We start from the raw sequence: 27,390 nt of genomic DNA on the forward strand, positions 1-27,390 counted from the left end.
ATCTTCCACACTGATGCCGGGGGGAGCTTTGAGAAGACGTGGGTTTACTTCCATCAACCCTTCCTTCCCATCCTCCACCTTGTCTCTCCACCGAGACCTCTCAGAGACCCACGTTGCCCGGGTTCCTGGTGACAGGGCTCAGGGCAGCTGGGACCCCCTCTCCTCCTCGCCTCCTGCCCACACCCACAGGCAGCCAGCTCTGCCACAGCAGATGTCCTGTGATGATTGCCGGTTGGTGCCATCGCATTAATTTCCTTAAGCAGAGTTCATTTGCTTCACTTCTCTAAGCCCTGATTTCCTTACCTGCAAAGTAGAGGTAGTCCTGGTTGCCTCACAGTAATTTGGCAGGTGTTCCCAAAACAGCCGTTGCTACCTCCATTATAACTGAATTAAGTGTTTATATTGATTTGGAGAGACTGGACATACAAACAGGATAGGAATCTTCCCGTCCAGGCATTTTTTACTCAAATTTTCCTTTATGTCCCTCAATATTGTGGAATTCCAAAATAGCAATCCTGTCCATTATTTTTAATTACTTTGTCCTCTGTTTATTACTTTAGTTATTAATCGGCTTTTTTCAGTGTGTTTTCTGATGGATTTTGACTGGTTGATAAGAAAGGGTTCGTATCCATGTATCTGTTAACTGGCCTCTTTAGTTCAGACAGGTTTTCTGTTGACTCGTTACTGGCAGGGTAGGCATTCTCATTATCCGCAGGTAACATTTCTGTCTCCTTTAGTTCTTGAAGGGAAACCAAGGAATAGATGCGGTTAGGCTTTGAAATCATAGTTAAGAAGGGGGCTGACTTGGGCGGCAGAGGGAGACTGTGGGCACCGGGCCGATCTGCAGTGGGGAGGACTGGGCGGCCGACGGCGGAAGCCGAGCAGGTGGTTTGCAAGTTGTGTTGCCGGTATCCTCCGGGCTGACTGTACTTGTCTCCGGTCTTAACGTGGCTGAAAACATCTGGCTCTGACCGTTGGTTAGTCAGACCTGGGTCCACATCCAAAGCCCAATGCCGAAGGGCTTTGAAACCTTAGATAAATTGCTCCACTTCTCGGAGCTTCGGGTTGCATTGTCGTCACGGTAGCAGTATCAGGTTGCAGGGCTGTCACGGGGGTGAGAGGTGACCTACAGGAGACGGGGCGCACAGCGCCTGGCACACCGCAGAGCCCCGGCAGGTGCTTTTGGAGTTGCTGCTGCCGCTCCGTCCTCATCAGACAGCGGTCCAGCCGGAGACCTCCCTCCCGGTCCCCCTGCACCAGCCCCATCCTGCACCTCCCACATCTGTCCTCTCAGCTCCCCTCTGGCCTTTCAGCCTGCAGCCATCACTGCCACCCCCACCAGCTCCTGTCCTTGAGCTCTGGCTTCATAAGGAGCATCTTGTTTCCGGTCTCCACTCACATCCCTCCACGGCTTATCTAGAACCCCCAGGTTTTCTCCGTTTCAGAAAATGGCACCGTTGACCCAGTTACTCAGGTAGAAATCTTATTTCCTCTCCTCCTGTCACCACAGCCCCTTTCTTCCCCAGAAGGAAGCCCTGGTGATTCTGTTCTGAAATCTCTCTCAGATTCCCCCATCTCTGCTGCCAGCACACCTGCACCGCACCCTCTTGCCCGGATGCCATGGTAATTCTCTCAAAAGGGACATGTTGGCTTTACTTGTCCCTGGGGACTGTTCCCTCCAGTCCAGTCTGCACAAGGTGGCAGAAGTGACTGTCTGACGTTAAGTGAGATTTGGCTACTCTCTGCTAAAATCCATTGATGGTGTTCCTGTAAAATCCAGCTCCTTGCCGTGGCCTCCACGGCCCTACAGAACTTAGCCCTTGGCTCTGTCACCAGACTCATCTTTATTTCTTTCCTTCTTGTTGGCCATTCTAGCCACAGTGGCTCTCTTCCCACTCCATGAAATCCCCAAGGACTCTGGGCTCACTGCTTCTTCCTCCAGCTGGAATGGTCTTTGCCCAGCTTTCCTTGTGACTGAATCTGTAACCTTTAGGCCTCGACTTACTGCCTCCTCAGAAGGAGGCACTCCATTCAAGTGATTCTTACAGAGCACCTTGTTTGTTTCTCTAGCACTTACCCGTGATTTGTAATGATCTCTGTGTGATTATTTGGATCTGTCTGCCCCATTGGCATGTAAATTCCTTGGGCCGAGGTGTCTGGTCCATCTTGACCATCGTTGTATTCCCAGCACCTGACGTGGTACCCAGTCCAGAGTAGGTTAGTGATGGATGGAGGACAACTGGCTTCTCCTCTCTACGCAGCCTCAACCCCATCATGAGCCATTCAAGTCCTGCCCTCCCTGCCTTCCACCAGCTCTTGTTTCCAGTTGTTCCTTCTCTAACAGTCCCAACTTCGCCCTGTGCTCCGGGAAGCTCCAGGAGTTCTCATTCGAGAGACAGTGGTTAGGAACATTCTCCAGAGTGACAAGGAAGTTAACTGAAAAAGAGTTGCTCTTTACTCACCTTCAGTCATGAAGACTTGCATCCCGATTATACATACAGACACTGAGAACCTGGACTTGAAATGGGGGTGGATGGTCCAAGGCGACCAACTAAAACCAGTTTTGTTCATGCCTCAGAAGTCTCATCGATGGCCTAAAAAGTCCAGTGTCAGAAGCGACAGGAAGCCTTCCAGCCGTCTTGCTGATGACCCCAGATTTTGCAACTAGAAATGTATTCCTTTAGTCAGACTGTCTTGTGTTTGCACTGCTCGTGTCTGTAGCATGCGATATGTATAGTAATTACACTTCTGTTCTTGGGGAGAGCTTCTGGTTGAGGGGGTGGGTGGGAATCACATAATCACAATGAACGCAGGTGGTTTGTCCTGAGGACGTGGGTCACCGTTGCTGGGAAGCCAGGAGGACCCGGCGAGCCTGCACTGCTCCTTGTTGCCAAGTTCAGCTCCCGAGAAAAGAACCTGTTGGCCCATCTCAGCTGGCCGCCACGGGCCGCGGGCTGTGGCCAGCAGTGGGTTGGCTGACCTCTCTGCATGCCCGTCTCATGGGGACTTGAGGGCTGCGATTGTGGGGTATAAACCGCAGCTGCCTTGGCTCACCCCTCCCCCAGAGCTCCGATCTAACAGATCCCACTTGAAGGGGCTGTAGGCACCCCAGGAAGCATGGCTGGGAGAGCCTCAGTAATGAGAAAAGCGAATGTTCATGGTGTCCTTACCGTGGTACCGACACTACCCCCAGCGCACCGTGTACACTACTGTTAACCCCACTTCACGGGCGAGGCCCAGACAGGTTAAGTAGCTGGCTCATAATCACCAGATGGGAAGTGAAGGGGCCAGGATTCCAACCTAAGCAGCGGGCTTAACCATTCCTTGCATGTCGTTGACCCCGCGTGGGGAAAGACAAGAAGATACGGGTCATAAATGGTGAAAGGTGGGGAAGGCAGAATGACCGGGGAGAGGGCCTGAAAGGAAGAGGCGGAGGGCAGTGGCGGCCCCAGCGTCCGTGGGGCCAGGTCTCTGTTTGGGAATGAGGGGGGCAGCTGTGAGGGTGGGGAGTTCAGCCTGGAAAGTAAGAGCTAAGAGAAGGAAGTCCCCAGGGATGCTTGCAGTTCGAGCACCAAGGCAGAGACCCAGGAGGTCTGGGTGGGCCACTGGAGTAAAGAGGATGCCTGTGTCATTGGAACTAAAGAAGTGGGCGTCATAAACAGACCACTGACTGTAATAGCCAAGTCGTGAAGGTCTGGGGCTTCGTGACCTAGAGACGTTATAAATAAATGGTACTTTAGAAAACGTGATTTAAACAAATGGGGATCTCATCCATAAATTAGTGGAGCTTTTTGGACACGGGTAGAAGCGATGGACAAAGCAAAGGTGGTGTCCGATCCCTTCTGGAACGCTGGTCAAGACCTTACTGCCACACAGTCCAGCACGCAGGGGGCGGGTCTGAACAGGAAGGCAGGTCTGTCCTGGAACAAAACCCAGACAGGTTGAAATGCAAGAGGGTGGAGTGGTGACACTAGGTCAGTCGGCAAGTTTGGTAACTTTAATAAGAAAAGTTACTCTCTTGCCTAACTGACTTGTAGGAAAGTCTCACAAGCAACTGCTTACATTTCCCTGGAACCAACTTGAGACTGTGGTGATGAAAGGTGTGGGATTCAGTTACCCTAATCTTGTGTTCAGTACCTGAATTCTGCGAAAATGGAAGAACAACACCTCGTATCCAGAGAGCCATCCAGAGGGACCACTTAGAGCGGATCGCAGAGCCTGCCAGACGATACACCGCCTGGAGCCACTGCCTTGAGGTCGAGCCGCGAGAGCGCGCACCGGCCCCGGTGGCAAGGCTGAGCCGCTCGGGTTTCCAGCGTAAGATACAGGCCGAGCGGGGAATCGCCAAAGCAGGAAGGCCGCAGGCCAGTTACGCAATTAGCCAAGAGCCTCTGCAGGCCTCCGCGTTTGTTTAGATAAAATTTGAAGTCATCAGCGAGCTCTTGAACCAGAGCCTGTCTTTGGAAGAAGTCAGACTGACTAAACCTGCCCAGCGCCATGCAGTGTGGCCCTGGGGCTCCCCCCGACCCCACAGGAGCAGCCTCATTTGTAGGGAGAATGCTGACTGTGCGTGGCCTGACACGGTCCTCACTGGCCGGGGGAAGGTCGCCCTGGCCCTGCATCAGGACTCCCCTCCGCCACCTTTGAACCTGTAGAGGGGATGCTAATTGGCAGAGACCGGAGCCCAGGAGAGGAGGAGGGCTGTTAGCCTCACCGTTCCAAGAAGATGACCTTTTGGACCCAGAAAGGAGAACTGTGCTCCGCTTGCCTTTCTTTGAGGCCCTCAGTGTTTCCCACGTATCTCGCTTATCCTCCTGACACCCCTGAGAGGCCCATTTGTTTGAGATTTCTACAAAGTTATGATTACGCCTATGGATTTCAGTTCCTGACTCGATGTCATTCTAAACCTGGAGTCTCATCCTCAGCTCACTTTTCCTAACAGAACTAAACCCTTTGGGGAATGAAATGTCTCAGGCTTGAGCCTCGCCAAAGGGTGATTTTCTCCCCCCCTTCTTTTTTTTTTTTTTTGTTGTTGTTAAGTTTGATTTATTGCTCAGCATTCTAGCCAGGCTCGATGGATGTTCAGAATATTATAAATAATGTGGATTGAAAAGATTGTGCTGAAATGTTTATTGCATTCTTAGAAAGAGAACAGGGACTGGCTCAGAGAGCATGGCCACAGGGAGGGTAGGGTGAGGAGGGAGGGGAGGCAGATCTCGCTCCCAGGCTCTATTAGGGCGTCGATAAAAGACGACACCGCTCTGAAGGGAAGGCGCGCATCGTGCAGTCCTGCTGTCCAGGATGCAGAAGTGTTCCAGCGGGTGGAAAGAATATCCTTCAAGAATGCGAGGACCATAAGGAACTAATCACTGGGCCCTCCCCCTCTCATTTCCTCACCCACGGCGCTCGAAGGAGGCTGTTAACGGAGTGGCCGCCACGCTTTATAACTAGCTCCCTGGCGTGCTGGCTTTGGGGCACCCTCGGGAATGGTGGCAGCCGGGGCTGGCTGTGTGCGCATGAGAAAGAGCCTCCTTTGGACTGACTTCCACCCAGTGCGTTAGCATCCTGAATCTCCCTCCTTCCGGTGCACTCGAAACACAAATGTTAGACGAGATCAGGACCCCCGGTGCGGGAAATAGATGTCCCGTTTGCACTCAGTGATGATGTGTGAAGCTGAAATCACACCAGGCTCTTCCTCTGCTCTTGGGCCTTTCCTTGGGCTTCTGTGAGAAAGAGGAAGGCTCGAAGCTCCTTAACAGCTCAGGCCACCTGGGCCAGCCTGATGCCAGACAGAAAAGTTTGGCAGTCTGGTGGAGACGGGTCTTTGAGTCCCTCTTTGTTGTACGTAGGGGCCGTCTTTGGGCCACTTCAGCTGCTGCTCTGGTCCCACAGATCCCCGCAGAGCCAGCTGTCTCTGTCAAGAGGGAAAGAGGCTGCAGTAATATTGGTGTGGGACTGGGGGCGAAGTGTGACAGCAGATAAGTTTTGTCCTCTGCATCCCAGGCTTCTCCCCTTCCTCACGAGGCTGTGTGTCATCAGCAGGGACAGTGGCCTTCCTCTGGGCTGGGGACCCAGGCCCACAATCTCCGTGGTACCCAGAGGAAGCCACAGCTCTTCCTGTCAGGGTAACAGATGATGTTTGATTTCCTGTTGTGGAAAACTTCCAGCGAGCGTTTAATCCTGACCTCTAACCCAGTGGTTCTCAAATGTGAGCACCAGAGGAGTCATGTCGGGGGCATTGTCAGCACCCAGCTTCCCAGGCCCCCACCCCCAGCCCAGTCGGCATGAGGTGAGGGCCTTGAAGTCACTGCCTCTCTAACCGGCTCACAGGTGACGCTCCTGAGATCATGCTGTGAGCAGCACTGCCCTAGACACAAAATAGCACCTCTAGTGCCCGGTCATTTTTGATAATAACCTTCTCAGGAATATCTACAAATAGAGGCTGAATAAAAGAAATGTGAACTGGGACCGTTCAGTTTGATACAAAAAGGGTCCACTTGACTGAAAATTCTGAGTCTAAATCATCTGTTAGAAAGAAACCCATGAGCATCTGGTAAAATCCCGACATTTCATGAACGTGTAACTCTGTTCATTTATTTGAAAGACACACATAGACTGTCTTCTCCCAGAATTTTACGTCCAGATCGCTCATGGGCAGTATATTGGCTTGGAGCTTGGCAGTGCCGAGGGCACTTACTTTCCTTGTGCCCCTTAAAGTTCTTCAGAACCGATATGCCGTGATAACCTGTTGTATCGATAGATTGTACTTGTTCACGTATTCATTCTCTCCTTCATTCATTTTTTTTGAACACATATTCATTGAGCACTTAGTATGTGCCAAGGACTGGTCTAGCCTGCCAGAATCCCTCCACGTTAACTACCACCAAGTGAAAAACGCATCCAAAATCCGTACCAGTGAGTCTTAATATCCCAAGCAGCATCTGAGTCTAAGCAATGAGCTGCTGTCCTGTCAACCAAAACAGAAGTACGTGCATGGGGAGCACATATTAAATGACACACGTGCTGGGTGTCTGTGGATGACGTGCTGGGGACACAGACATGGAAACATAGGCTCTGTCCTCTCAGAGGACTTTCAGACTGCCAGGGAGGTAAACCATGAGGCCAGGCAATTGTTAGTTTCCCCAAATAGTAGGTTAATTTCTTGATGTTCATGCTCTTCCTGCAGCAGCAGCCCAGGAGAAGTGGTCCTCACACCACCTCGGGGAGAGGGGTCCCTGGGGAAAGGGGATGTTTTTGAGCTGAGTCCCAACACCAGTGTCGGTGTAGAAGCCAGCAGAGGGCTCTGAAGCAGTGCGAACGGTCCCTGCCAAGGCGCCGAGGTGTGAGAGAGCGCGACACGTTGAGTGAGGCCAGGGTGGGAAAGCTGGATCGTTTCTTGGGGAATGTGTCATAACTCAAGTTTTTTTGTTTTGCCTTGAAATGATTTCTGAAACATCTGACAGACCATGTTGTGTGTAAGCCAACAAATATTTCAAAGCCAAATCTGACGTTTTAAATTGTCTCTTCCACCCTTTTTCAGAAGAGTGGAGGAGAGGTTGACGGTGTCATTTTCATATTATCCTGAGACACTTTGGGTTCTGTGCACTCACAGCACACACCTGGAAGCGTGTTCGTGCCCAGGGTGTGAGAGGCAGATACCCGGCGGTGGCTGCCACAGGCTCCTAATGTGCGACCCACGACGCTCTGTGGTCATCAGTCGCCTTTCCGTGACTGTATTTTTATGGTCTCTTGAAGCCTCGCACACACGGACCACCTTCAGAGGGAGGGAGAGGGGAAGACTTCTACCTGGGTTGCCTTATCCTTGAAATACCTCAAGCCGTGTCCTGGGCTAGCGCTCCAGGCCACTTCCTTCAGATGCAGCTGGTTCCCAGTCTTCCAGCTCTGCTACGGTGAATCCTTGGGCCGCAGATATTTCCATTCATCCTTCTGTTCATCCTTGCCAAAAGAATCCTTGCTCAAGTTTTCGGGCTGACCGTATTCTAGAGCATACAGTTAGGAATTTGCCTGATTGTGTTTTTTTCAATTGGCTCATTGGTGATGTTTTGGACCCCGGGCACACATCAGAGCTGCATAAGGACTTGGAGGGTACCTGTGTTCACCCCAGGTTTTCACGTGGGAACCCCTAGTTTGCTGCCACACTGACAGTTGGCACTACTGAGAGTGACACCTTCCCTCTGTGAAGGTCGAGTTTCATGGGCCCGTGGGTGATACGCTGTTCATAGAAAGCTGTCTTGACGGGTGGTGAGGAGTGTCAGAGTAGTCCCAGGTGGAGGGGGCATTGCTGCGGAAGTCCCCGTGATGATGGAGAGGCACCTTCGCTCCACGGCGTGCATGCCCCTGGAGTGAGACCATGCCCTGGGTGTGAGCTCAGCAGCCCGCCTGTTGCTTGCATTCTTGGGTGGGACTGTAAGCCCGCCACTGCTTTGGGGAAGAGGCCCTTTTCCATGACCCAGTGCGGAGCAGCTTCCAAGTCTCTTTGTCGCCCTCACTCTCCCAGTCTTGGTGCTGCCCACGGGCTCACACCTCTTCCTGCTCCCAGTGGAGAGCCAGCAGCTGACCAGCGTGCTGGACAGCTCTCACTCCATCCCTGCAGCCGTGCGTCTCGCTGCAGCCATGTCACTGAATTAGCCTCCCCGAAGCCAGAAGAGGAGGCCGTCGGGGCACTCTGGGTCAAAGGCGCACATCCCTTCTGATGGAGCCAGTGTGAACTGCAGTTTGTCAAAGTGCTCCTCATTTGTTATATACAATAAGTGTATTTTTATTTTGCTACATATAGGCATACAGGCTGTTGGAGAATTTTGCATGAGCATGAATGTCAAAACCTGTTTTCCTGATAGTCTTTGAAGAGTGGCACAGAGAAGATTTTCCACAAAAAGGGTGGCAGCCCTACCTGGTTGCACTGAGTGGTCAGGCCTTAGAGCAGGTGGCCGGTCAGACACTCCTCGGAGGTCCTTCTCTCCTGCGACATTGCTGCTGTGGAGTCGGGGCGGGGAGGGGTGGATATGGGCAGCATTGAAGGCAGATCAGAGTGTATGGGAGCAGATCAGAGTGTATCTATCCGAAGATTGGTGACTGTGAATGCCACATTTGTAGCAAAAACCAATTTCCAGTAGGTCATGTGAATGAAAAATATTGAGAGCCATATCTGTAAACAAAGGATGCTGCGGCCATCAAGTCATCAGCTGCTGTCCCTGCCCCGACAGTGAGTGGAGGGGACTCAGGAAGTGGAAGGAGACTGGCCTAGATAGCTAGGCACAGGTCAAAGGAGCAGTTTCAGTCAGCCTAGACTCTTGCACCTCCCCATACAAACAATAGCACTAAATCCCTTAACTTGTAATATCTGGTTTTCTTTGATTAACAGTCATCTTTTGATGTTCCGACTACTGAGTCTTTGTTGCAAAAACTCATATATATCCTGGCTCCTCCCTTACCTCTTCGGAGCAGTTTCTTAGAGCGATCTGAGAGGCTGCCTTCCAGGCTTGAATCCTCAGAAAGTTCGCCGAATAAAACATAGAACTCAACTTCTAGGCTGTGCAGTTTTTCGTCGACAGTACCATAGCTGTGCACATCCATGGAGAATGTACTGTGTGCCGGGAGTGTGTTCAGCACCCAGCATCCTACCTCGTCTCGTCTCCATGGCAACTCTGGGAGCTGAGGGTTAGTGTTCTCCTGATTTTAGGCTCAGAGGATTGGGTTCCTTACCCAGACAGAGCTGTGATTTGACTGCCAGCCATCTGGCTTCTCAGCCCATGGTGCTGCTCGAGCTGTCACGCTCCATGGCCTCGCCGAGAGGGAAGGTGCGCATTCACACACACGCGTGTACACTCGTGCCCTCTGTCCGCTTGCTGTGCCAGCAGTGCTGGAAGCTAGTGGACAGAGAGCTGACCATCACTTAATGCTGATCACCTGACAGCAGGGGTGACCCCTTTTTAAAAATATGTATTTTTTTAAATTTCAGCTTCACCAAGGTTTACAATATTTACATTTGATTTTATGACTCTAATTTCTGAGTTTAATCAGCCAAGCTTCTACATCTAAATTCAGCCCTTTATCACCTGCCCTTTACTGAATTTTCACTTTACTTTCCTGAATTCTTTGCTTTGATTTTTATTTTGTTTACTGAATTTTATCTTTTAATTGGGGTTTTCAGCAAAGACTTATGGATATTGAATTCATTTTTTTGTTTGTTTGCATGTGATAATGTTTATTTTGCAATTATACTTTTTTTCTTTTTCTTTTTTTTATTTTTTATTAAAGTATAGTTAGTTTACAATGTTGTGTTGATTTCTGGTGTACTGCATGATGTTTCAGTCATACATGTACATTCCTATGTTTTCATCGTCTTTTCCATTCTAGGCCATTACAAGGCATTGAATATAGTTCCCTGTGCTGTACAGTAGGACCTTGTTGTTTATCTATTTTATATATAGTAGTGTGTATCTACAAATCTCGAACTCCCAGTTTATCCAGGGGTGACCTTTTGATCACAGTAGAGCTAATTTTTCTGCCGCAACGGTGGGGACATCCATCACAGCCAGACTGAGTCGTCACGACGTGTGTTCTGGTTATTCGGTAGAAGACTCTGCTCTCCGAGTGAAAGGACCGCGTCTGGCTGGGCTCCCCAGTCCTTATTTTTCTTTTCTCCCACAGCTCTTAACAGTCATCTTTCTTCTGCCCTCCCCATCGAGGCTCTTGGTTATATATAGTCCCTGTCACCTTGGAGGCCAAAGGAGTGCTGAGATGAGGTGGGGGCAGATACAGCCTCCAGGGTGACAGTGTGACTCTCCACCCAAAGTGCCAGAAACGGCCCTGGTGACCCCCACTTCAACAAGATGCATTTACCCAGATTCTTCCAAACTTTCGGTGACATCTCGTGTCTGCTGTTTCCTCGGACTTCGGCCACCAGCTGGTGGCCAGCCCTTTGCAACTCTGAGCTGGCAGGCATTCTGTAAAGGGAAACAGCCCCTAATCAAGGCAGGAGCCATCGGTTTAAGAAGCCCCCTCTTCATTCAGGCGTGGAGCTGTCAGAACAGGCCGTCGGAGGGCCGGCTGCAGCCCAGCGAGCAGTTGGCGCTGCTTCCTGTGAGACCACGCGGCCCCGCAGGCCCGGCGGGGACCGAGTTCGCGGCCAGGGTCCCCCGGCCCTGCAACGGGCTGGGGTCCGTTGGCAGGTTCTTCCTCTCCCGCTTGCCTTTTTCGACACTCATAATAAGTCCCCTTTCTGTTTCCACTTGTCATTACATCACCCTTCATTCCAGCAAACTTTCGTCATGTGTTATTTCTAAGCTTTCATACTATTAACGTTCAAGGGTGGCAGTTTCCCGAAGCTGTGGAGGAAGGCACCCAAATCTTACCCTCAGTGTTTCCCGATCCCACCATGGGATGGCCGGTTTCTGGAAAGTATTATTGCCCCTCCCACACGTGCTCCCAGAGCCTGAGGGAGCCGCCACCGAGCACGCTGTTGGGAAGAGGCCCGCTGTGTCTCTCTGCAGCACTTAGCGCCTTCCAGCACACGCAGTTGACTTATTTTGGTTTTTGTCTGTCTTTGCTTGCTGCACCCCCGCCCCCCAGCACCCACATGAATAGCAGCTCAGTGAGGGCAGGGACTTCCGTCTGTTTTATTCATTGCTCTATCCCAGTGCCTGGAACAGTGCCTGGTACCCTGTGCGCGTTCAATCATTGTTCGTTAAAAAAAAATCAAGAGCAGTAGAGACAGAATCCAGAGGGTGTGAGCATTGCTTCTGCTTTCCTACCCGCATTGGGGATGCGGACTTCTGTCTTATCTGCTGATTAAACATTGAGCAGCTCCATGTGTAACATGTAGAAAGTCTGTAAAGCGCCGAGCAGTGCTCACAGTGGTACACGAAGGACTGTGGCCGTAGGAACCACGTGCATTTGCCTGGAACCTGCTTGATCCAGACACCCGATGGGCCCTACACGGTGTGCCCTGGGGAGGAGGAGAGGAGGAGCGTTCCCCAAGGAAGGGGCCCTGAACAAGGTGTTCTTGTGAGCCTGGTTGACAGTGGGGGACTCTCCTGCCCTGACCTTTGCTCTAGATACCTCTTGCCCGAGAACTTGAGTGCATCATTTCTTCACTTTGACTCTTCGGGACAGCCTAACACATCACAGAATACTCATAAAATAACAGGATCTGTGATTGTGAAGGAGGACAGTTTGGTCTCTGAGAAGGCCTCTAGGTGGTGACCTCTGTTACAGGTGGGACTCGGGCCCCTTCAGAGTGAGGTGCTGGGTGAGCAGGAGACTGTGCGCTCCCAGAGCCGTGCCTTTGAGCTGCCCTTTCAACACTAACCAGTTTGAAAAATGGAAGTGTTCTCACGTGACCCTGATATTTGTCCAAGTGATTAGAGACAAGTAGTTATTTTTGCCGATGGTGTCTTTACTGAGATCATCAATACAAGTAAGAGGAAATGACTCTGGCTTATTTAGGCCAATGAACATGTGATTTATTGGAATGATGTTGGGTTACTTGGGAATCTAAGGGGTCACTGAGCAGGCCAGGTCTCAGAAGAAGTCAGAACACAGGCCGGCCTGGGGCCTTCTGGCCCGAGCTGTGGATTACCCCTCTGGAGTGTCACCTTGACTGCGCTAGGCCCAACTCCGTCAATCCAAAGTTCCTGGAGCAGAAAGCCTGACTGGCTTCCCTTGGGCTCCACTGCCCGCTGGACACACCAGCTGCGTCTGTAGGGCCAGGGCAGGCTGTGTAGACATGGCCACTGCCGCCTCCCCACCAGCGGTGGAGTCTTTTGAGGTGTGGAATTCAGAGACCTGGTTCAGATCTGCCACCCAGTAGCCTTTTGCATCTTGGTCAAATGATTTCCCTTCAACAAAACAGAACAGAACAGATGGCTAAGCACATGATGCCCTGAGAAAGCAGCCCCTTGGCAGCCGAGCCTCCTGCCTCTCTGTACCTGGGTGAGGACTTTGGCAACAGCACCGTCCTGTCCCCTTGCCCGCTGTCCCTAATTGATGCCTGGTGATTCTTCCCGGTGCACACGGCACAAATGAAGGGGTCTGCCACGGTGACTCCCTAGCGTGACTGGAGCCATCCAGAAATCTTCTGACACTTCGTCAGGAGGGAATTGTCAAAACAAGATATCCATAACCCAGTTCCCGACTGTCTGTTCGGAGACACTTGAACTTCTGCCAGACTCCAGACAGATCCGCATTCCCATGGGTCACGCGCAGCACGACCAGGGGATATTTCTCAGCAAATATTGACGTGCCAGAGAATTGGCCTTAAATTATTGACCTGACAACTCATAATAAGCTGCTTCTGATTGCTGAGATGAAGGATTATCTGTTTACAGTTGAATCCTGTTGTTAAATTGTGGTGGTGGCTGGGCTGAGCCTGTTTCAGGGAAGGAAGATGAATAACACTTCAAGAACACAAGTGGGGCAAGAATGGCAGAGCTGACACACTCCCTCTGAGGAACGGTGTCATCTGCAGGGTTTTTGGTTTGGTTTGGGGGAGGCGGGAATGGGTTGGTTTCCTGCCTCTCTCATGAGACTGGGAGGCCCCTAAAGAGACACCGTGCCTCCTCGCCCTGTTGGGCCTCACCCAGCTTTGGGCCAGCGCGATGAGCTCTCAGGTCCCCACGGCTAGCCTTTGTGGACCAAGCACCAGCCTCACCACGCTGGGGGCTGTGGCAAAGGGGCTCTGACTCCCCGCACGCCCCTCGTTCCTGGAGCCCAGGCCTCGGGAGCCTGCCTTTTGCTAGGCCTCCATCCAGTTTCTCTGCCCCGTCCCTTGCAGTTTTAATTCCTTTTAATTTCCTGTTTCTAGGCAAGTTCTTTCTTCCCTCATCCCACCTCCACTCTGCTTGGGTCACCCTCCCCCCGATCCCTGCTTCCTGCCCACAAATTGCGCACGCTCGCTCTCTCTGGCCCCCAGATGTCTCTCCCGGCCCCACTCTCCTCTCCCCCCGAGCCGGCTTCCTACTCGGTAGATTGGATTCTTTGCACGTTTTTCTGTGTACCTGGAGCGTGAGCTCCGGTCCACGTGGAAGTGGGGTGTCACTGGGGGCTGGGGGGATGAATGCCCCCCTGCGGGGCCCAGGCCTTCAGAGCTGAGCTGCCAGCATGAGGCAGGTGCCCTTCTCATCCCCACGTCACCTCCACACAAATCCAGCCCAGACACACTCGGGGGCCCCAGGCTCGTCACTCCAAAGAGTCCCTTCAGAGAAGACCACAGTTCCCACCTTCAGGAAGCTTGGACTTGTCAGAACAGAGGCCGTGGTTAGTCATTATCGGTGAGCGGCAGGCCGTGGCTGGTGAGCATCACAGCCCCCGCCCTGGGCCCTGGGAGATGTGTGTCCCCTCATCGGCCCTGCAGACACGGGTGCAGAGGCCTGGGGTCGCCTGCTTACGCGGGCCGGCGGGGGGCCAGGCTGGGGTTGGCAAGTCGGCGCAAAAACGCGATCCCAGACACGTCCATGCGGCATGACAGGAGGCCGAGGCAGAGTGCAGACTCGAGAGGGCGACATGGGGCGGCTCAGCTCTGAGGCCCCGCTTCTCACCTGTCAGCTGGGGCAAATGGGTGCTCTGCCAGCCTGATGGTGAAAACGATCCTGAGGTCAGAGCTTCTGAAACTCTCAGGGCGCGTGCGCCTCGCGGCGTGACAGCGGCTCTGACTTTCTGACGTCTTGTTGCCCTGTGGTTTTTATTGTCCTTACCCACGCTGCCCGGGCGCCGCAGCCCCAGTCCCGCTCTGCCCAGCCTCCACGTGGCAGAGCCCCTTCGCGGCTCCCTCGGGGCCCCGGCCCGTCTGCTAGGTCCCCCGCTGGGTTTGCTTTGACCGTCTCCTCCCCTCGCCTGCAGCCGGGCCCTCAGCGTGTGCCCCCGCCCTGACCCCCCCTTCCTCAGAGGCCTTTCACTCTGCAGTCTTTCACGGCTTCTCTCGCCTGGTGCCCACTTGGCTGGGCTCTCCATGCCTTCTGACTTCAGCCAGCGCCTGCCCTTCCTGTGGCTCGTAACTGAAACGGATGCTGCCAGATGTTCCGCTCAGAACGGCCAGCCTTTCCTGGACGCCCATCCTTACCGCCAGGCCTCGGCTGCGATCGGGCTGTTTCTCAGCTAAATGCCACCCAGGTGTCCCTCTGTTTTTGCTCCTCTTCCTTCGCTCTTGGAATGAGTGACATTTTATTTCTGTCATTAAGCCAAGAGACCAGAGCTCTCATCTGCCGTCCACAAGGCACTGTTCCTGGACAGGGGTTACACGAGGAATGAGAGTGACTGTCCGCATTTGCAGAGTGCCAGTTAAGACGCAGGAGTTTTCTGTACTTCATTTTGTGGAGTCCTCACGGCAAGCCTGCGAAGTCAGTATTTTTAGGCTTGTTTTGCAGGTGGTGGAACCGAACTCAAGGGTTAAAGAACCTTCCTGACGTGTCACAGCTGGAAAGTGGGCATGTTTGAGGTCAGCTCTTCCTGCCTCCCCAACCCAGGGCCCTCCAACCACGTCAGACCCTGTTTCCAGAGGTCCTGGGCCCTAAGGGAAGAAATGTTAATGAGTAATATAAGAATGTAAAGATGGAGGCCAGTCGTTGAGCGCGTCTCTGACTCCAGGGACGGCGACGTCTTCATGGAAGAAGTGGGATCTGAGCTGGGTGGGCAACACCTTGCCCTGGGGTAGCTGAGAAAGGGCTGAGGGTGCAAGGGGATGGGGCAGGGGGTGTAAGGCCTGTTGAGGTGGCGGGGAGCCGGCTGGAGCTGCTGAGGAAGGATTACCCCCCAACAGAGAAAGGGAAGCCTGGAGGGCTGGCTTGAATGCAGAGAAAGAACAAAACCAGAGTCAGCAGATAAGGGGTGACTTGTGCACCGTATTTTGATGGAAGCACAATTGGGGGATAATGAAAATGTGGAACTGTGGTGTGAAATCCATCCGAGAGCAAGGAGAGCAGAGGCAGGAGGTGCCCGTCCTTCCCCCGCCACCACCACCATGGTCGGGGCAAACCCAGGCCCCCAGGGCGGTCCCCCCGCACCCAGAGGAGCTGCCAGGCGGGTTGGAGGAAGACGGCTGGTGCTCAGGCCCCGCGGTCCAACCAGCACAGCGAACCCGGCTCCCAGGGGGCAGGTCCAGGCCGAGGGGTGATCTCAGGGGTGACTGCAGTTCTTCAAACCTTCAATCTAAAAATCAAAATGTAAATGTTCACCTTCTCTGCCCAGCTGTCTACTCTTTTCTTAGCTTATCTACCCAGGAATGGGATTAAAGAGAACATTTACATGAACTTTGGAAAACAAATATTCCGGTTTTGGCTTTTCTCCTGCTGATTCCCCACCTCAGCTCAGAAGTCTGCTGCAAAAAGTCTGTTTGATCAGTGAGAACTCTCTGGTTAATACACAAGCAAATGTCACCTATTGATGGGCACAACTAGGGGAACAAACAGCTGCAGGAGCCCTGCGTAAATGCCCTTTGTGGCTCCCGAGAGGCGACGTGAGAGCTGTTTGTTGGCCCTGACCCTTCCGGTGTGAAGAACAAAGCTGACGATGGGAGAATAGACATTGTGGTTCCAAACAGCCAACCCCCGCAGGCAGCCTGTGTGGCTCTCCTTGTGATAAGCAAAACCAGATAAAAAGGCTTCCAGAGAAAACTGGCCTGCTGGGGGTACTACAGCTCAGTGCTTAGCATGCACGAGGTCCTGGGCTCAATCCCCTGTACCTCCATTTAAAATTAAAAAATTGGCCTTCACATCCTCCTGCCGCCTTGCCCCTCCAGCCCCCTCCTCGCCCACCATGCTTATCGCCCAAGTTTTCCTCATTTCTTAAGGGGAGAACTGGCCACTACAGAGGCCAGCTCTCATGCTCTCAAGAAAAGCCAGGCTCCATATCCTCCCTTCCTCCCCCGAGCAGGAAGCACCGGGAGCCGTTACCTACGCTGGGGCTGGAGTAAAGCCGCCATCATTTGCAGGTTTCCAGTGTCTCACTGGAAAAAAGTATGGACCACTCATCCAGATGAACAGCCTTCAGCAAGCACACCGCGGTTCCCAAGAGACTGAGTTTCATGCCCTTTCCCCATTTGCAAAGCAGTTTGTTTTCTTACATCTTTTTGTAATTGCCATGAGCGGGACTTGTAAATATTGTAAGTGGTTGAGTAATACTCATCTGGTAAACTGACCAGAGGAAACGGACATCTTTTTCCACTCTTGTAACTCTGGCCTCCTCCCCTGCCGGCCCCTGAAAGGGGCGCCGGGGGATTGGAAGGGAAAGTCTGCCTCGCCAGGTGCCAGCGGGCCAGCGCAGGGCAGAGTGACGTGTGCATGAAAGGTCCCCGTGGCCGCAGCCCCGCCAGGTGTTTGTGGGCCGGGGTCGGGGGCAGAGAGCGCCCATTGTTTAAGAAGTTGGCAGGTGCCCAGAAGTTCAACTGTCTTTCCTCGTTCTGAAATGTCAAACATTTCCTTAGCGGGAAGGATGGATGACTAGACCCCCTGAGGTCTAAGCCCTACTCTGAGGCAAGAGAAAGAAGTTCTGCCTGTCACACGTGGCCGAGCACCGTTCACGTCCTGCCTGTGGCCATCAGTGGCTCGGTCTCCAGTGTCCTCTAGGCAGAAGCCGCTTTCCGACATCTGAAATGTCAGGGGCTCTTCCCTGCCTCTGTCTTAAAGAAATAGCAGCTCCTCTGTGTCACATATGGGGGCGCGGATGGATTTTCTTCCTTTTTTAAAAATTTACTTATCAATGTGTAGTCAGTTTACAATGTTGTGTCAATTTCTGGTATGCAGCATAATGTTTCAGCCACACATACATGTACATGTTTTCATATTTTTCATTATAGGTTATGACAAGATACTGAATACAGTCCCCTGTGCTACAGAGTAGAACATTGTTGTTTACTTTATGTATATAGTAGTTAGTATTTGGAAATCCCGAATTCCTGATTTATCGCTCCCCTCTCCCTGTAACCGTTAACAGACAGGTTTTCCCATGATGCCTTCTGGTGATGCTTACTGAAGTATTTGTTGATGAAATCTGTCTGGGATTTGTTTCAAAATCATACACCGGGGACAGGGAGCAGGTGAGGGTATAGATGAAACCAGATCCACCACGAACTGATACTTGTTAAAGCCGGGTGCTGAATTCATCACAGTCCTGTAGGCTTTTCGTCTACTGTTGTATTTGTTTCAGTTTCCCACCTTAAAAAGCTGTTGGAAGGAAGAAGAAAGAAAAGGAAAGAGTTAAAAAAAAAAAAAACTCTTTTAGTGTTTCAGCCCAAAGATGTCCATCTGGGCCTCTGTGCCTGGTGAACCCCACACCGTGTCGGGAACCAGGCTCCCCCAGCCGGGCCCCCCTGGTGCAGAGTGTGGCTGGAGGGTCAGCCCCACCTGGATCCCAGTTCCAGCTCTCCCTCTGTCCAGCTGCGGGGCCTTAGGGAAAAGAGTTTGCCTCCTGGAACCTCAGCTTCCTCAGCGAAACAGACAAGCGTTATCTGTTGCCAAGGTTGAGCACCTGGCAAGCGGGGCCGTGCGAAGGGTCCATGCCCACCGCGACATGGCCCCCCGGCTTTAGAAAGATCCTTGGTCACTCTTTCCAAAACCTCCTGCAGAGGAGAGAGACTCCATTCAAGGAAGATGCCAGAGCTGTGCTCACATTCCAAATCAGCCAGAGTCCTTAGAGGATCGCCATGATAAGGTGTGTCAACATCTCCTCTTTGCCCCGGAGGAATCCGAAAGGCTGCCCTGGCTCAGCCTGTCACCTGCATCTTAGAACGACTTCCTCACTTGGCCCTCAGGCTCCCCAGTTTACTTAAACCTGCCGAGAGCCTCCTTCCCAAAGGAGCCCTGTTTGCTCTGAGAGGGTTTGAAATGGACAAGCCTTATTTGTCACTGCTATCAAAGTCCGCCTTTTCATCTCCAGACAAGAACCCGGTTTATCATGTATTATCAAGTTAACTATCGAAGGTGTCAGCCGGAGAGGTGCGTTTTCATTTCTCACAGCTGTTGTGAACCCTGTCATACCTTTCCTGGGGCACAAGTTTCTGTGACAGAAGAATTAGCAGCTGTAAGACGAGTTGCTGTGTTAACAATGGTTCTGATGGGCCCGGCCAGCCCCGCGTTCATGCTGCACTGTGAACCATCTCCAGAGCCCGGGGGCTTTTCCCTGCCCTCCTGGTGTCCCTTCAGGGTCTGAGGGTTGGGAGTGGCCTCTTTCTGAATTTTCTCTTTTCTCGGCCTCCCTGGCACATCTTCCCCACTTATCTCTCCCTGTCGCCTGTCCCTTCTGTGTCCTGCTCACTGGCTTTTCTTCCAGACATTCAGTGCATTCATTCATTTATAGAGAAAAGAATGCCTTGGCCCCTCATGTGCGCCAGGCTCTGTTCTGGATACTGGGGACGTGGTGGTGAACCCAGCGGGCCGTCCCCGTCACAGGCGCTCCCGTGCCGGTGGCGGAGGCAGGAGGGCACGCAGTGTGTTGGAGGCACCTAAGGCCAGGGAGGCCCAAAGGGACAGCTTCAGGAGCACAGGGCCTTCAGACACCATGAAGAGTTTGGGTTTTAAGCCATTGGAGAGTTTTGAGCCAGCCAGTAACCTGATCCGAGTCCCATTCCAGCTCAGTGGTGGGGAGAGGGTTGCGTCCGGAGAGCGGCGGGTCAGCCCCCTGCCGTGGCCCGACTGGGAGATGGTCGTAGCCATGGCGGCCTTGGGGCCTCTCCCCTTGGATAGCAGGCTTCATGCGTATAAACTCAAACCAGACGTGCGGTTTCTCCTCCCCAACCGGTTAGTGTTCTTGATTTCTTTGTCCTCATCACTCATTCTACTTTCGTCATAATCACCCTGACTGGAAGATTCAGGGCCACTTGTAAGGCCTCTCCTTTGGACCATCGCAGCCTCGGTCCAGAGCCCTCGCCGCACGGCTCCAGCTCCGATCCCGACTGAGCGCCAGTTCTGAGCCACCCCGCACCCTGCCTTCTCCTCTCTCTCCCTCTTCGGGGCAGCCTGGGCTCTGAGGGCCAGCAGATCCCTGGATGCCTTGCCTCGGCCTGTCTGCTTCCCTGTTTCCACTCTTGTTTAAGGAAATAGATTGCGCGATAGAAACCTTTCCCCCAAGCCAAGAAGTAGTGGGATTCCTCCCCAGGTGGGGCTTTTGGTCAACCTGAAGATGTTTCTAGAGGCAGAAATGAATGGAAAGATGTGCTCCTGGTGCTGCAAGGGGATGGACTAAGATCATATCCACAGCCCCCATTACTGCAAGCATCCTGAAATGCTGGGTACCATGTTACAACACCCCCTGCAATGTTACTGCATGGTTGGATTCACAAGGAAGAAAGGAAATCCCCAGAGGAAGGAAATGGAGAGAGAACTGGGGGCAGAACCAAGCGAGGAAGTGATGCCACAGCCGCCAGTCACCGGCCACCGTGACGCGGAGCAGCGACCGCAAATTCCGTCAAAGGCCGGATAGTAAATTCGTTAGGCTGTGCAGACCCCAGATGGCGTGTCCCCTCTTCTTTTTCTTTTTTGACAATCCTTTAAAAATATAAAAGCCATTCTGGGCTCATGGGTTGTAGGAAAACAGACCACAAGGCAGATATGGCCCCTGGGCCTCAGTTTGTAGACCCCCGATGTAGAGGCTTGGGTTTACATTTATGAAGACGGGAGAAAAAGAAAAACCTTAGGTCCCCAGGAGGCGGCGCTCTCATGCAATTGGCTCATCAGAGAAAGAAGGTGTGTTGGGAAAAACTCACCCACCGTCACAGGGAGATGACTCGGAAGCTTGCTGTAAATTTTTAAGTTCTTCCTCGGTATTTAAAACCATGGGTGTGCTGTGCTTACATGGGTTGAGTTTAAAATTGAACTGGTCTGAGCTACCCTGAAGCCCGAGGGTCTGGGGGTAGAACTCGGCGTCTGTGAACTTGGGTGAGAGAGCTAATGGCCTCCTTGTTTTCACAAACTTCCAATTGAGATTTGGCATTTTCTTCAAATAAGAAGGTAGGTCACAAACCACGGGAGTTCTAATACTGCTTATGACTTTGTCACAATAGAAACCACAGACATTTTCACGCCAAAATATGGTACATGCAGTATTCTCCCAGAATTTAAAAAACACCTGTTTTGACAAGCACGTTTCAATATAATTGGAAATCTTAAAACATCACTTTCAAATAATTGTTGGGCCAAAGGAGACACTGTTGATCATTTAAAAATATTTACAGTTTAGAAACTAGCAATAATGAAATTATGTTCTATCAAAACGTGCAGGGTGTAGGTTTAGAGGGGTAATATTTAGAAGAAAGTGGCAAGTGGATGAATTAACTTTCAAGTCAAGAAGTGAGAGAAAAAACGTGTAAATCCAAAGAACGTCTGAATGGTAGGATTAATAAAAATTAGTGCAGAAATTAATATAAATAACAGAGGTGATCAACAAAGTCAAAAGATTAATAGAAAGAGGTCTCTTGTGTCATGGCTAGAGAAGTGAACACGCAAACAAGAGGTGTTAGAGATGAGGACGGAGATGCAGCCAGGTGTTTAAATTATAGGAGAATAAAGCAAACAGTTTTATGCCAAGACTTCTGCATACTCGACAAAAATGGGCAATTTCCCAGAAAAATACAATTTAACAAAACCAACTCAAGAAGAGGGGAAGGTAATTCCCCATGGGGAGGCTCTCCCAGGTGCAGAGTGAGGACTGAAAACACACTGCACGTGTACCGACTCGTAGTCAACGACCGTGGGTCGCGTCTGCACCCCCAGCGGTGCTGAAGAAGCCGGGGTGCAGCAGGAAGTGAAAGGACCCCAGCCGCGCGCTCGCCGCCCGTTCCGTCCGGCAGGACTCCTGCGATGATGGACGTGTTCTTCCTTGTCCTTGTCCGGTGTGGCAGCCGTTGGCCATGCCAGCCGCTGTCTTAAGCTCTTGAAGCCAGATGTGGCCGTGGGTATCTAGCTAATAAGGTCAATCATGTGTTAGTGACTTCCTGTAAGAGAATAAGTTGCTGAACTCGTGGGACCCTGACCTTCTGGAAGCAGCTTCTCAGTCTGAGGTGGGCAGTCCTGGCAGCCAGACAACCCCGCGATCCTGCCTCACCTGTCACTTCACAGACAGAGGACGCCTGGTAGGACGTGCGATGCCCTTCTGCTGTGACTCCTTACAGGGCGTCCTGTCTGCTTCTGTTTTTCAGGGATGATAATGGTGATCTTCCTGCTGCTCGTGGCTATCGTGGTCGTCGCAGTCTGGCCTACCAACTAGTGGCAGTCAGGGGACCACCTGCTGTGACCCCTGCCAGGGAGGGGGACACGCTCAGCGTTCTCCTGGTTCACGAAAGCCGCCCTCAATAAACACCCCCAAAGCTCTGAACTCTTGACGTGCGTTGCTTCAGCAAAGGTGAACCACATGGCGGCTTCGGACAGCTGCCTGGGTATCAGGCGGTGTGGCCCTTTGGGTCCTGCCTTGACCATCTGGGTGCTAGCCCAAGGTCCCTCGGCAGTCACCGTCCCCATGGCCACCCTGCAGCATGCTGGGCACCCTGGGGGGTGATGCTGAATTCATAGGTAGCTTGTAGCCTCGAACGTCTGGTCTGCTCGGGGAAGTTCTGTGCCCACGTGGGGCACAAGTGAACAGCCAAGGCCACGTGTGTGCAGGCAGGGAGGAAGGGGTGACAGGAGCGCTGTTACACAGACACGTGTCTTGGTGTAACTGCCGCTCCGCCCAGGCCCCTCCCACCCCGAGCCTCAGCAACCCTAGAGGTGAGATATTTCTGGACTCACCTTCAGACCTAGGAGCACGTTCTTTTTTCTTTCCTCGGACAGTAAACTCTCTTTCAAGACTGAAACATCTTTATAAGCAGCCGGCATCAAGTCTGTCGTATCGGTGGGTGGGATGAGAAATGATCAGGAGGGAGCGTGTTTAGGCTTCAAAGAAAGTGTGGTTATGACGTCAGGACAGTGCCGCTGGCTCCTTATCCAGCCCTGATGTGTATCCTTACATGCGTGTGAGTGTTCATTGCAGACATGTGTGCTTGCATGGATGGTGAGAACAGACAGATGGCCAGGCCTGCAAAGGGTGTCCGGCCTGAGGGAGCGGCAGTGAGTCTGGGCTGGAAGGGGCAGAGGGCCACGCTTCGCGCCTGCCCTCCCAGCTGGACGGAAGGCAGGCCGGGCTGGCGGGCCTCGCCCTCCACGGCTCAGGGGGGAAAATGAGGGCTTGTGCTGGGCGGTTTCCAACCATAAGATCTCACTGAGGAAGAGGAGAGAACAGGCGTGGGGCGGGGGTCCTGGGGGCGTTCCCCTTGGATTTCCTAGAGACCACCAGTGACTGCTCTCCAGAGGGTGCAACCTGGCCACTCCCGCCACCACCACCCCAACCCCTGGGACCAAGACAGGCACAGGAGGACCACGGTGCAGCCTGGCACAGCATTATTTCCTGGGACCCTGAGGCCTGAGACTCCGGTGCACTGGGAAGAGCTGGGTCCAGACCCCAGCCCTCCATCAGAAGAGAGTCACGGCTCCGTGCTTGGTCAGTTGTGAGTCGCTGCAGAGGGTGGGTGACCTCTCTGGGCAGCTTTTCCCTGGGGGGGCCGGGTCCCTTCCAGGCCCTGCCTGGCCCCACTTCCACCTGGTGTGTGTGCGCCTGTGTCTGGCGGCGACCCACGGCCCTCACCCAGGAGGCAGGCTGGCCCTAGACCTGGCCTGCCCAGGTTCACACTTGGACTCCACCCTGTATCAGCCAGGACAGCGCTGCAGTCACAGCCACCAGGTCCGAACAGTGTGGATGGGTCCCAAGCGTCAGTGCCTCAGTCCTGCTGCACGTCCATGCAGCTCGACCAGGGGCTCCAACCCGGGCTGTGCCCACGGGCTCCGGCAGAAGAAAGGGGACCCTGGGAACCCTCACACCAGCAGCGGAATGCTCTGCCCAGATGTGACCCCATCACCGCTGCTCGCAGCTCCCTGGGCCTGGACTGGGTGCTGGGCAGCCCCAGTGACCACCACGCCAGTTTCCAGCTAAGTGACCGCAAACACAGTCCCCTTCAGTGCCTCCGTTTCCTCCTCTAGGAACTGGAAAGAAGATGGTCTCCTGGTCCGCGGGTTGCCGCGAGGGTCAGGTGAGTCAGCACGTGTGAGCGCAGCGCCCCCTGCGTGGCTCAGCTGAGGTTCTTCCGCTTACTGGAGTCTACACCCGCTGGGGCACATGGTCTCCACATGGGCTCGGGGGTCCTCTCGTACAACCCAGTGCACCAGAGCAGATGCTGTGAGGACGTGAGGGCAGCAGGGCAGGGCAGCTCTCCTGTCAGGACCCAGTGCCTGCCGATCTCCGGGGCTGCCCGCACCTGCAGACCTGGGCGAGGCCCTGGCGGTGGGGCCCGGGCCCGTGCTCGGTCGGGCGATGGCCCAGAGATGGGAGCCGGGCAGGCGTGAGCGTGACGGGCTGGCAGGGACTGGGACTGGGGAAGCAAAGGATTGGCTCGCTTCAAGGCGGGTATGCTCCCAAAGGAGAGGGGCCGGGCTGGACGGGGCCCACGGGCTCTCGGGTGGCAAGGCGCCTTCCTGGAGGGGTGGGGGGACAGTTGCTACTGGACCCCCCGATGGAAGGTCAGGCATCTGCCGAGTACATCTTTCAGTCTTGTGCAAAACCCCAAATCTGTGTAAACAGCGTCTCCTTGGAGCTCCCCACTCTGGGGCTCGTGGGAGGTGGCATTGAAGGTCTGTTTGACTTTCTCACCTCCTCTTGACTTGCTCAGCATGGAGCCCCGGCAACTCACGGGGTGGCTTTGAACCAGAGCCACGGCGTCCTGGCTCAGCCACGAGGACAGGCCTGTTCGAGCCAAACGCTGAGCTGATGTCTGCACGCAGTGGCCTTTGTTCCTTTGAGTGGGCTCTAGGCCCGGTCCGGCACCGCTAGCTGGGTGACCCGGACCAGTGACTTCACTTCTGTGGGCCTGCAGGCAGGGGAGGGGGTGAGACGCTGGTCAGGCTGGGCCGTGAGGACCTGCTGTCCTGGCCTGGGCAGTGCCGGGCCCAGGGGCGGGTTGGTGCCTAGCAGTGAGGGGCTCCCCTTTTCTCCGCTTCCTTGGGGTGGGCCTCTCACGTGAGACCCCCCACCCCATTCTGAACTGAAGGGCAGCCCCAAATTGGCAAAGCATCACAGTGGCTGGGGCGAGCCACTTCGGGGGTCAGTTGTATTGGGACCCATCCTGGAGTCAGGGCATTTTCCAGCTGCGTTCTGCCAGGCCTGGTTTTCCCCCTCAAAGGCGTCAGGCCCATGGTCCCTGGTGAGCTCCGAATCGGTGACGTGGGCAATGCGACCACAGCCTCAGTGTAGAGGAGAGAGGGCAAGACCCCTCACCTCGGCTGCGTTTTCAATGAAAGTAGGCTTTATTCAGATAACAGTATGAGTATTGTTTAACTTCACTGATTATTAATTATAAGCTTTTAAAGTCTGGATGCCATATAAAGAAATCCAGATACCTGGTTACAACTGGTACTTTTGTTCCCTTGAAGCTTCATCATTAATAACTAACTAAACCTGCCTTCACTGGCCTGAGGATGGCCTGCTCCTTTCAGGACCCTGGCCCCTCCTTCCACGAGGCTGCTGAGGGGTCCCTGCTGGCCCGTCTGCTTCCAGAGCGGTTGGGCTCCCTCCTGACGGGTCGGTCCTCTGAGCCCTGGTGGCCGGCCTATCGCTGCGTTTTCCCTCCCAGTCAGCAGAGCGGCCTCAGCATCCTTAGAGCCCCTCCGCCTGCCCGCCCAGCTCCAGGTTACGCCGAGAGCTCTTTGCGTAGACTAAAGATCATCCTTCACCTCGTTGGGTTTCTCACCCAGCCCTGCGGAAGTTAAGTGGGGTTATTCCTCCTTTATTTCAAAAAGCAGGCCAAGACTTTCTTCTAATCGCTTCTTAGGGCTTCGGAGTTCCCTCAGCCACACGCCAGGAGCAGCAAGCATCCCCCTCCTTCCAGATTGACCTGCCGTCCCGCTGAGTCTCGGTTTGATACAGTGCAGGATACGGACGGATGAACTCAGTACTTTATTTCTCACCGGCTCTGTTCGTCCTTTCACTGCTCGTTTTTCTTGGCATATTTCTTACACGTCTTTATTTAGTCTTAGAAGAGCACAGACAGAGCTGTCTGTTCAACAGAACCTGACGCCTGGGTGCGTCTCTGCTGCGAGGGCGGTCCCTGTCCCACAGGGCGGGTCACGAATGCGTCAGCCTCCCTGAGAGCTGGCCAGACCCTGGGGGGCTCGCTCACCCTCACCCAGCGGGGTCTGGGCTTTTGACTGGACCCCGCTAGATCTTGAGTCCCTGATGGGCTCACTGACATCCCTGTGCCTCGGCATTCCAGTCCCTAAAATGGACTTTTCCAACCACCTTGGCTCAGTACTTTGCAGCCAGCCTGCTGATTTCCTGCATGGAGTTGGGCCGACATCCATGCCTTCTCTCCTCAGCTGGAGCGTAAGGCCCAGGGAGGCGGTGGAGCTGCTGCTGATCCATGTTCTGATGTCTCTGATCAACAGTGTGCTCGCTCGCTTCAGGCCTCGGGCCGGGGGCTGCAGCTGCCAGCACAGGGCCTGGCGGTGGTGGAGTCCTGAGGGGGACGGCACCCTTGGGCACAGACTTTTTATGAAGGACAGAAAAAAGCCACATCATGAAGGTCCTTGACAACTGGGACCTGGACCTAAAATGACTAAGCCAAGAATCCAACTTCCAAGCACCGCCCAGAGCACTTACCCAGGTGCCCGTCAGTGCTGCCACCGGTCCAGCCAGGTCTGAACTGGCTTTGAGGAGAGCCTGAGGCGGCAGAAGAGGCTTGCTTTCTCCCTGGCCCATCTGGCCAACTGAGACCTGTATCCTGTCCCTGCCCACCCAGTGGCAGGCGCTGCCGTTCTGGCAGGGACCTCCATGGGGCCCACCCCCGCGTCTGCCCCCCAACCCTGGCTTTGACCCCTGGTTCCGGGCGCCCAGCTCCCGCTCCTAGAGCCGGGCCCTGGAGGAGGCTGGGCGGGCCTGGTGGGCGCTCCCCGCAGCAGGCAAGGGCTCTCCACGCCGTCCAGGGGCCGGCTGAGCCTGCGTGGCGAGGCTTGTCTTCGAAACAGCTGGGCGCAGAAGTTTACAGCTTCCAGCCGACCATTGGCTCCACTTCGCGTGGCAACGCAATATGTTCCTAATGACTGGATTGTTTATTTAATAGAGAAATCACAACCATTTGGAGGTTTAAATATAGCTTCACAGAAACCCAGTGAGCGCAGCGCCTGGTGGCTGCGTGGCGCTGGCACCGGCCCAGTCCCTGCACCGCACAAAGCCCTAGCAATGGTTTGAGAAAAATTCTGGAGGATCACTAACCCTCTTGTCTTTGCTGGTGAGTCTCCTCTTGGCTTTGAGTAGAAGAAACTGGTTCTGTGAAAGGTAAAACCTCTACTTGCATGTTCTGAGTCA

General features: G+C 53.7%; 1 protein-coding gene across 1 annotated transcript in view; it reads left to right on the forward strand.

The window, feature by feature from the left end:
* The window catches only part of STX8 (syntaxin 8), a 207,277-nt gene extending 184,957 nt beyond the window's left edge, over positions 1–22,320 (forward strand). The window contains exon 9 of the mRNA XM_072940631.1: positions 22,145–22,320. Within this exon, the coding sequence (XP_072796732.1) occupies positions 22,145–22,212 (68 nt within the window). The 3' untranslated portion in view covers positions 22,213–22,320. The remainder of the gene's footprint in view (positions 1–22,144) is intronic.
* Positions 22,321–27,390: the final 5,070 nt, after the last annotated feature.

The sequence above is a fragment of the Vicugna pacos genome, chromosome 16 (genome assembly GCF_048564905.1).
Source record: "Vicugna pacos chromosome 16, VicPac4, whole genome shotgun sequence".
Classification (NCBI taxonomy): domain Eukaryota; kingdom Metazoa; phylum Chordata; class Mammalia; order Artiodactyla; family Camelidae; genus Vicugna; species Vicugna pacos.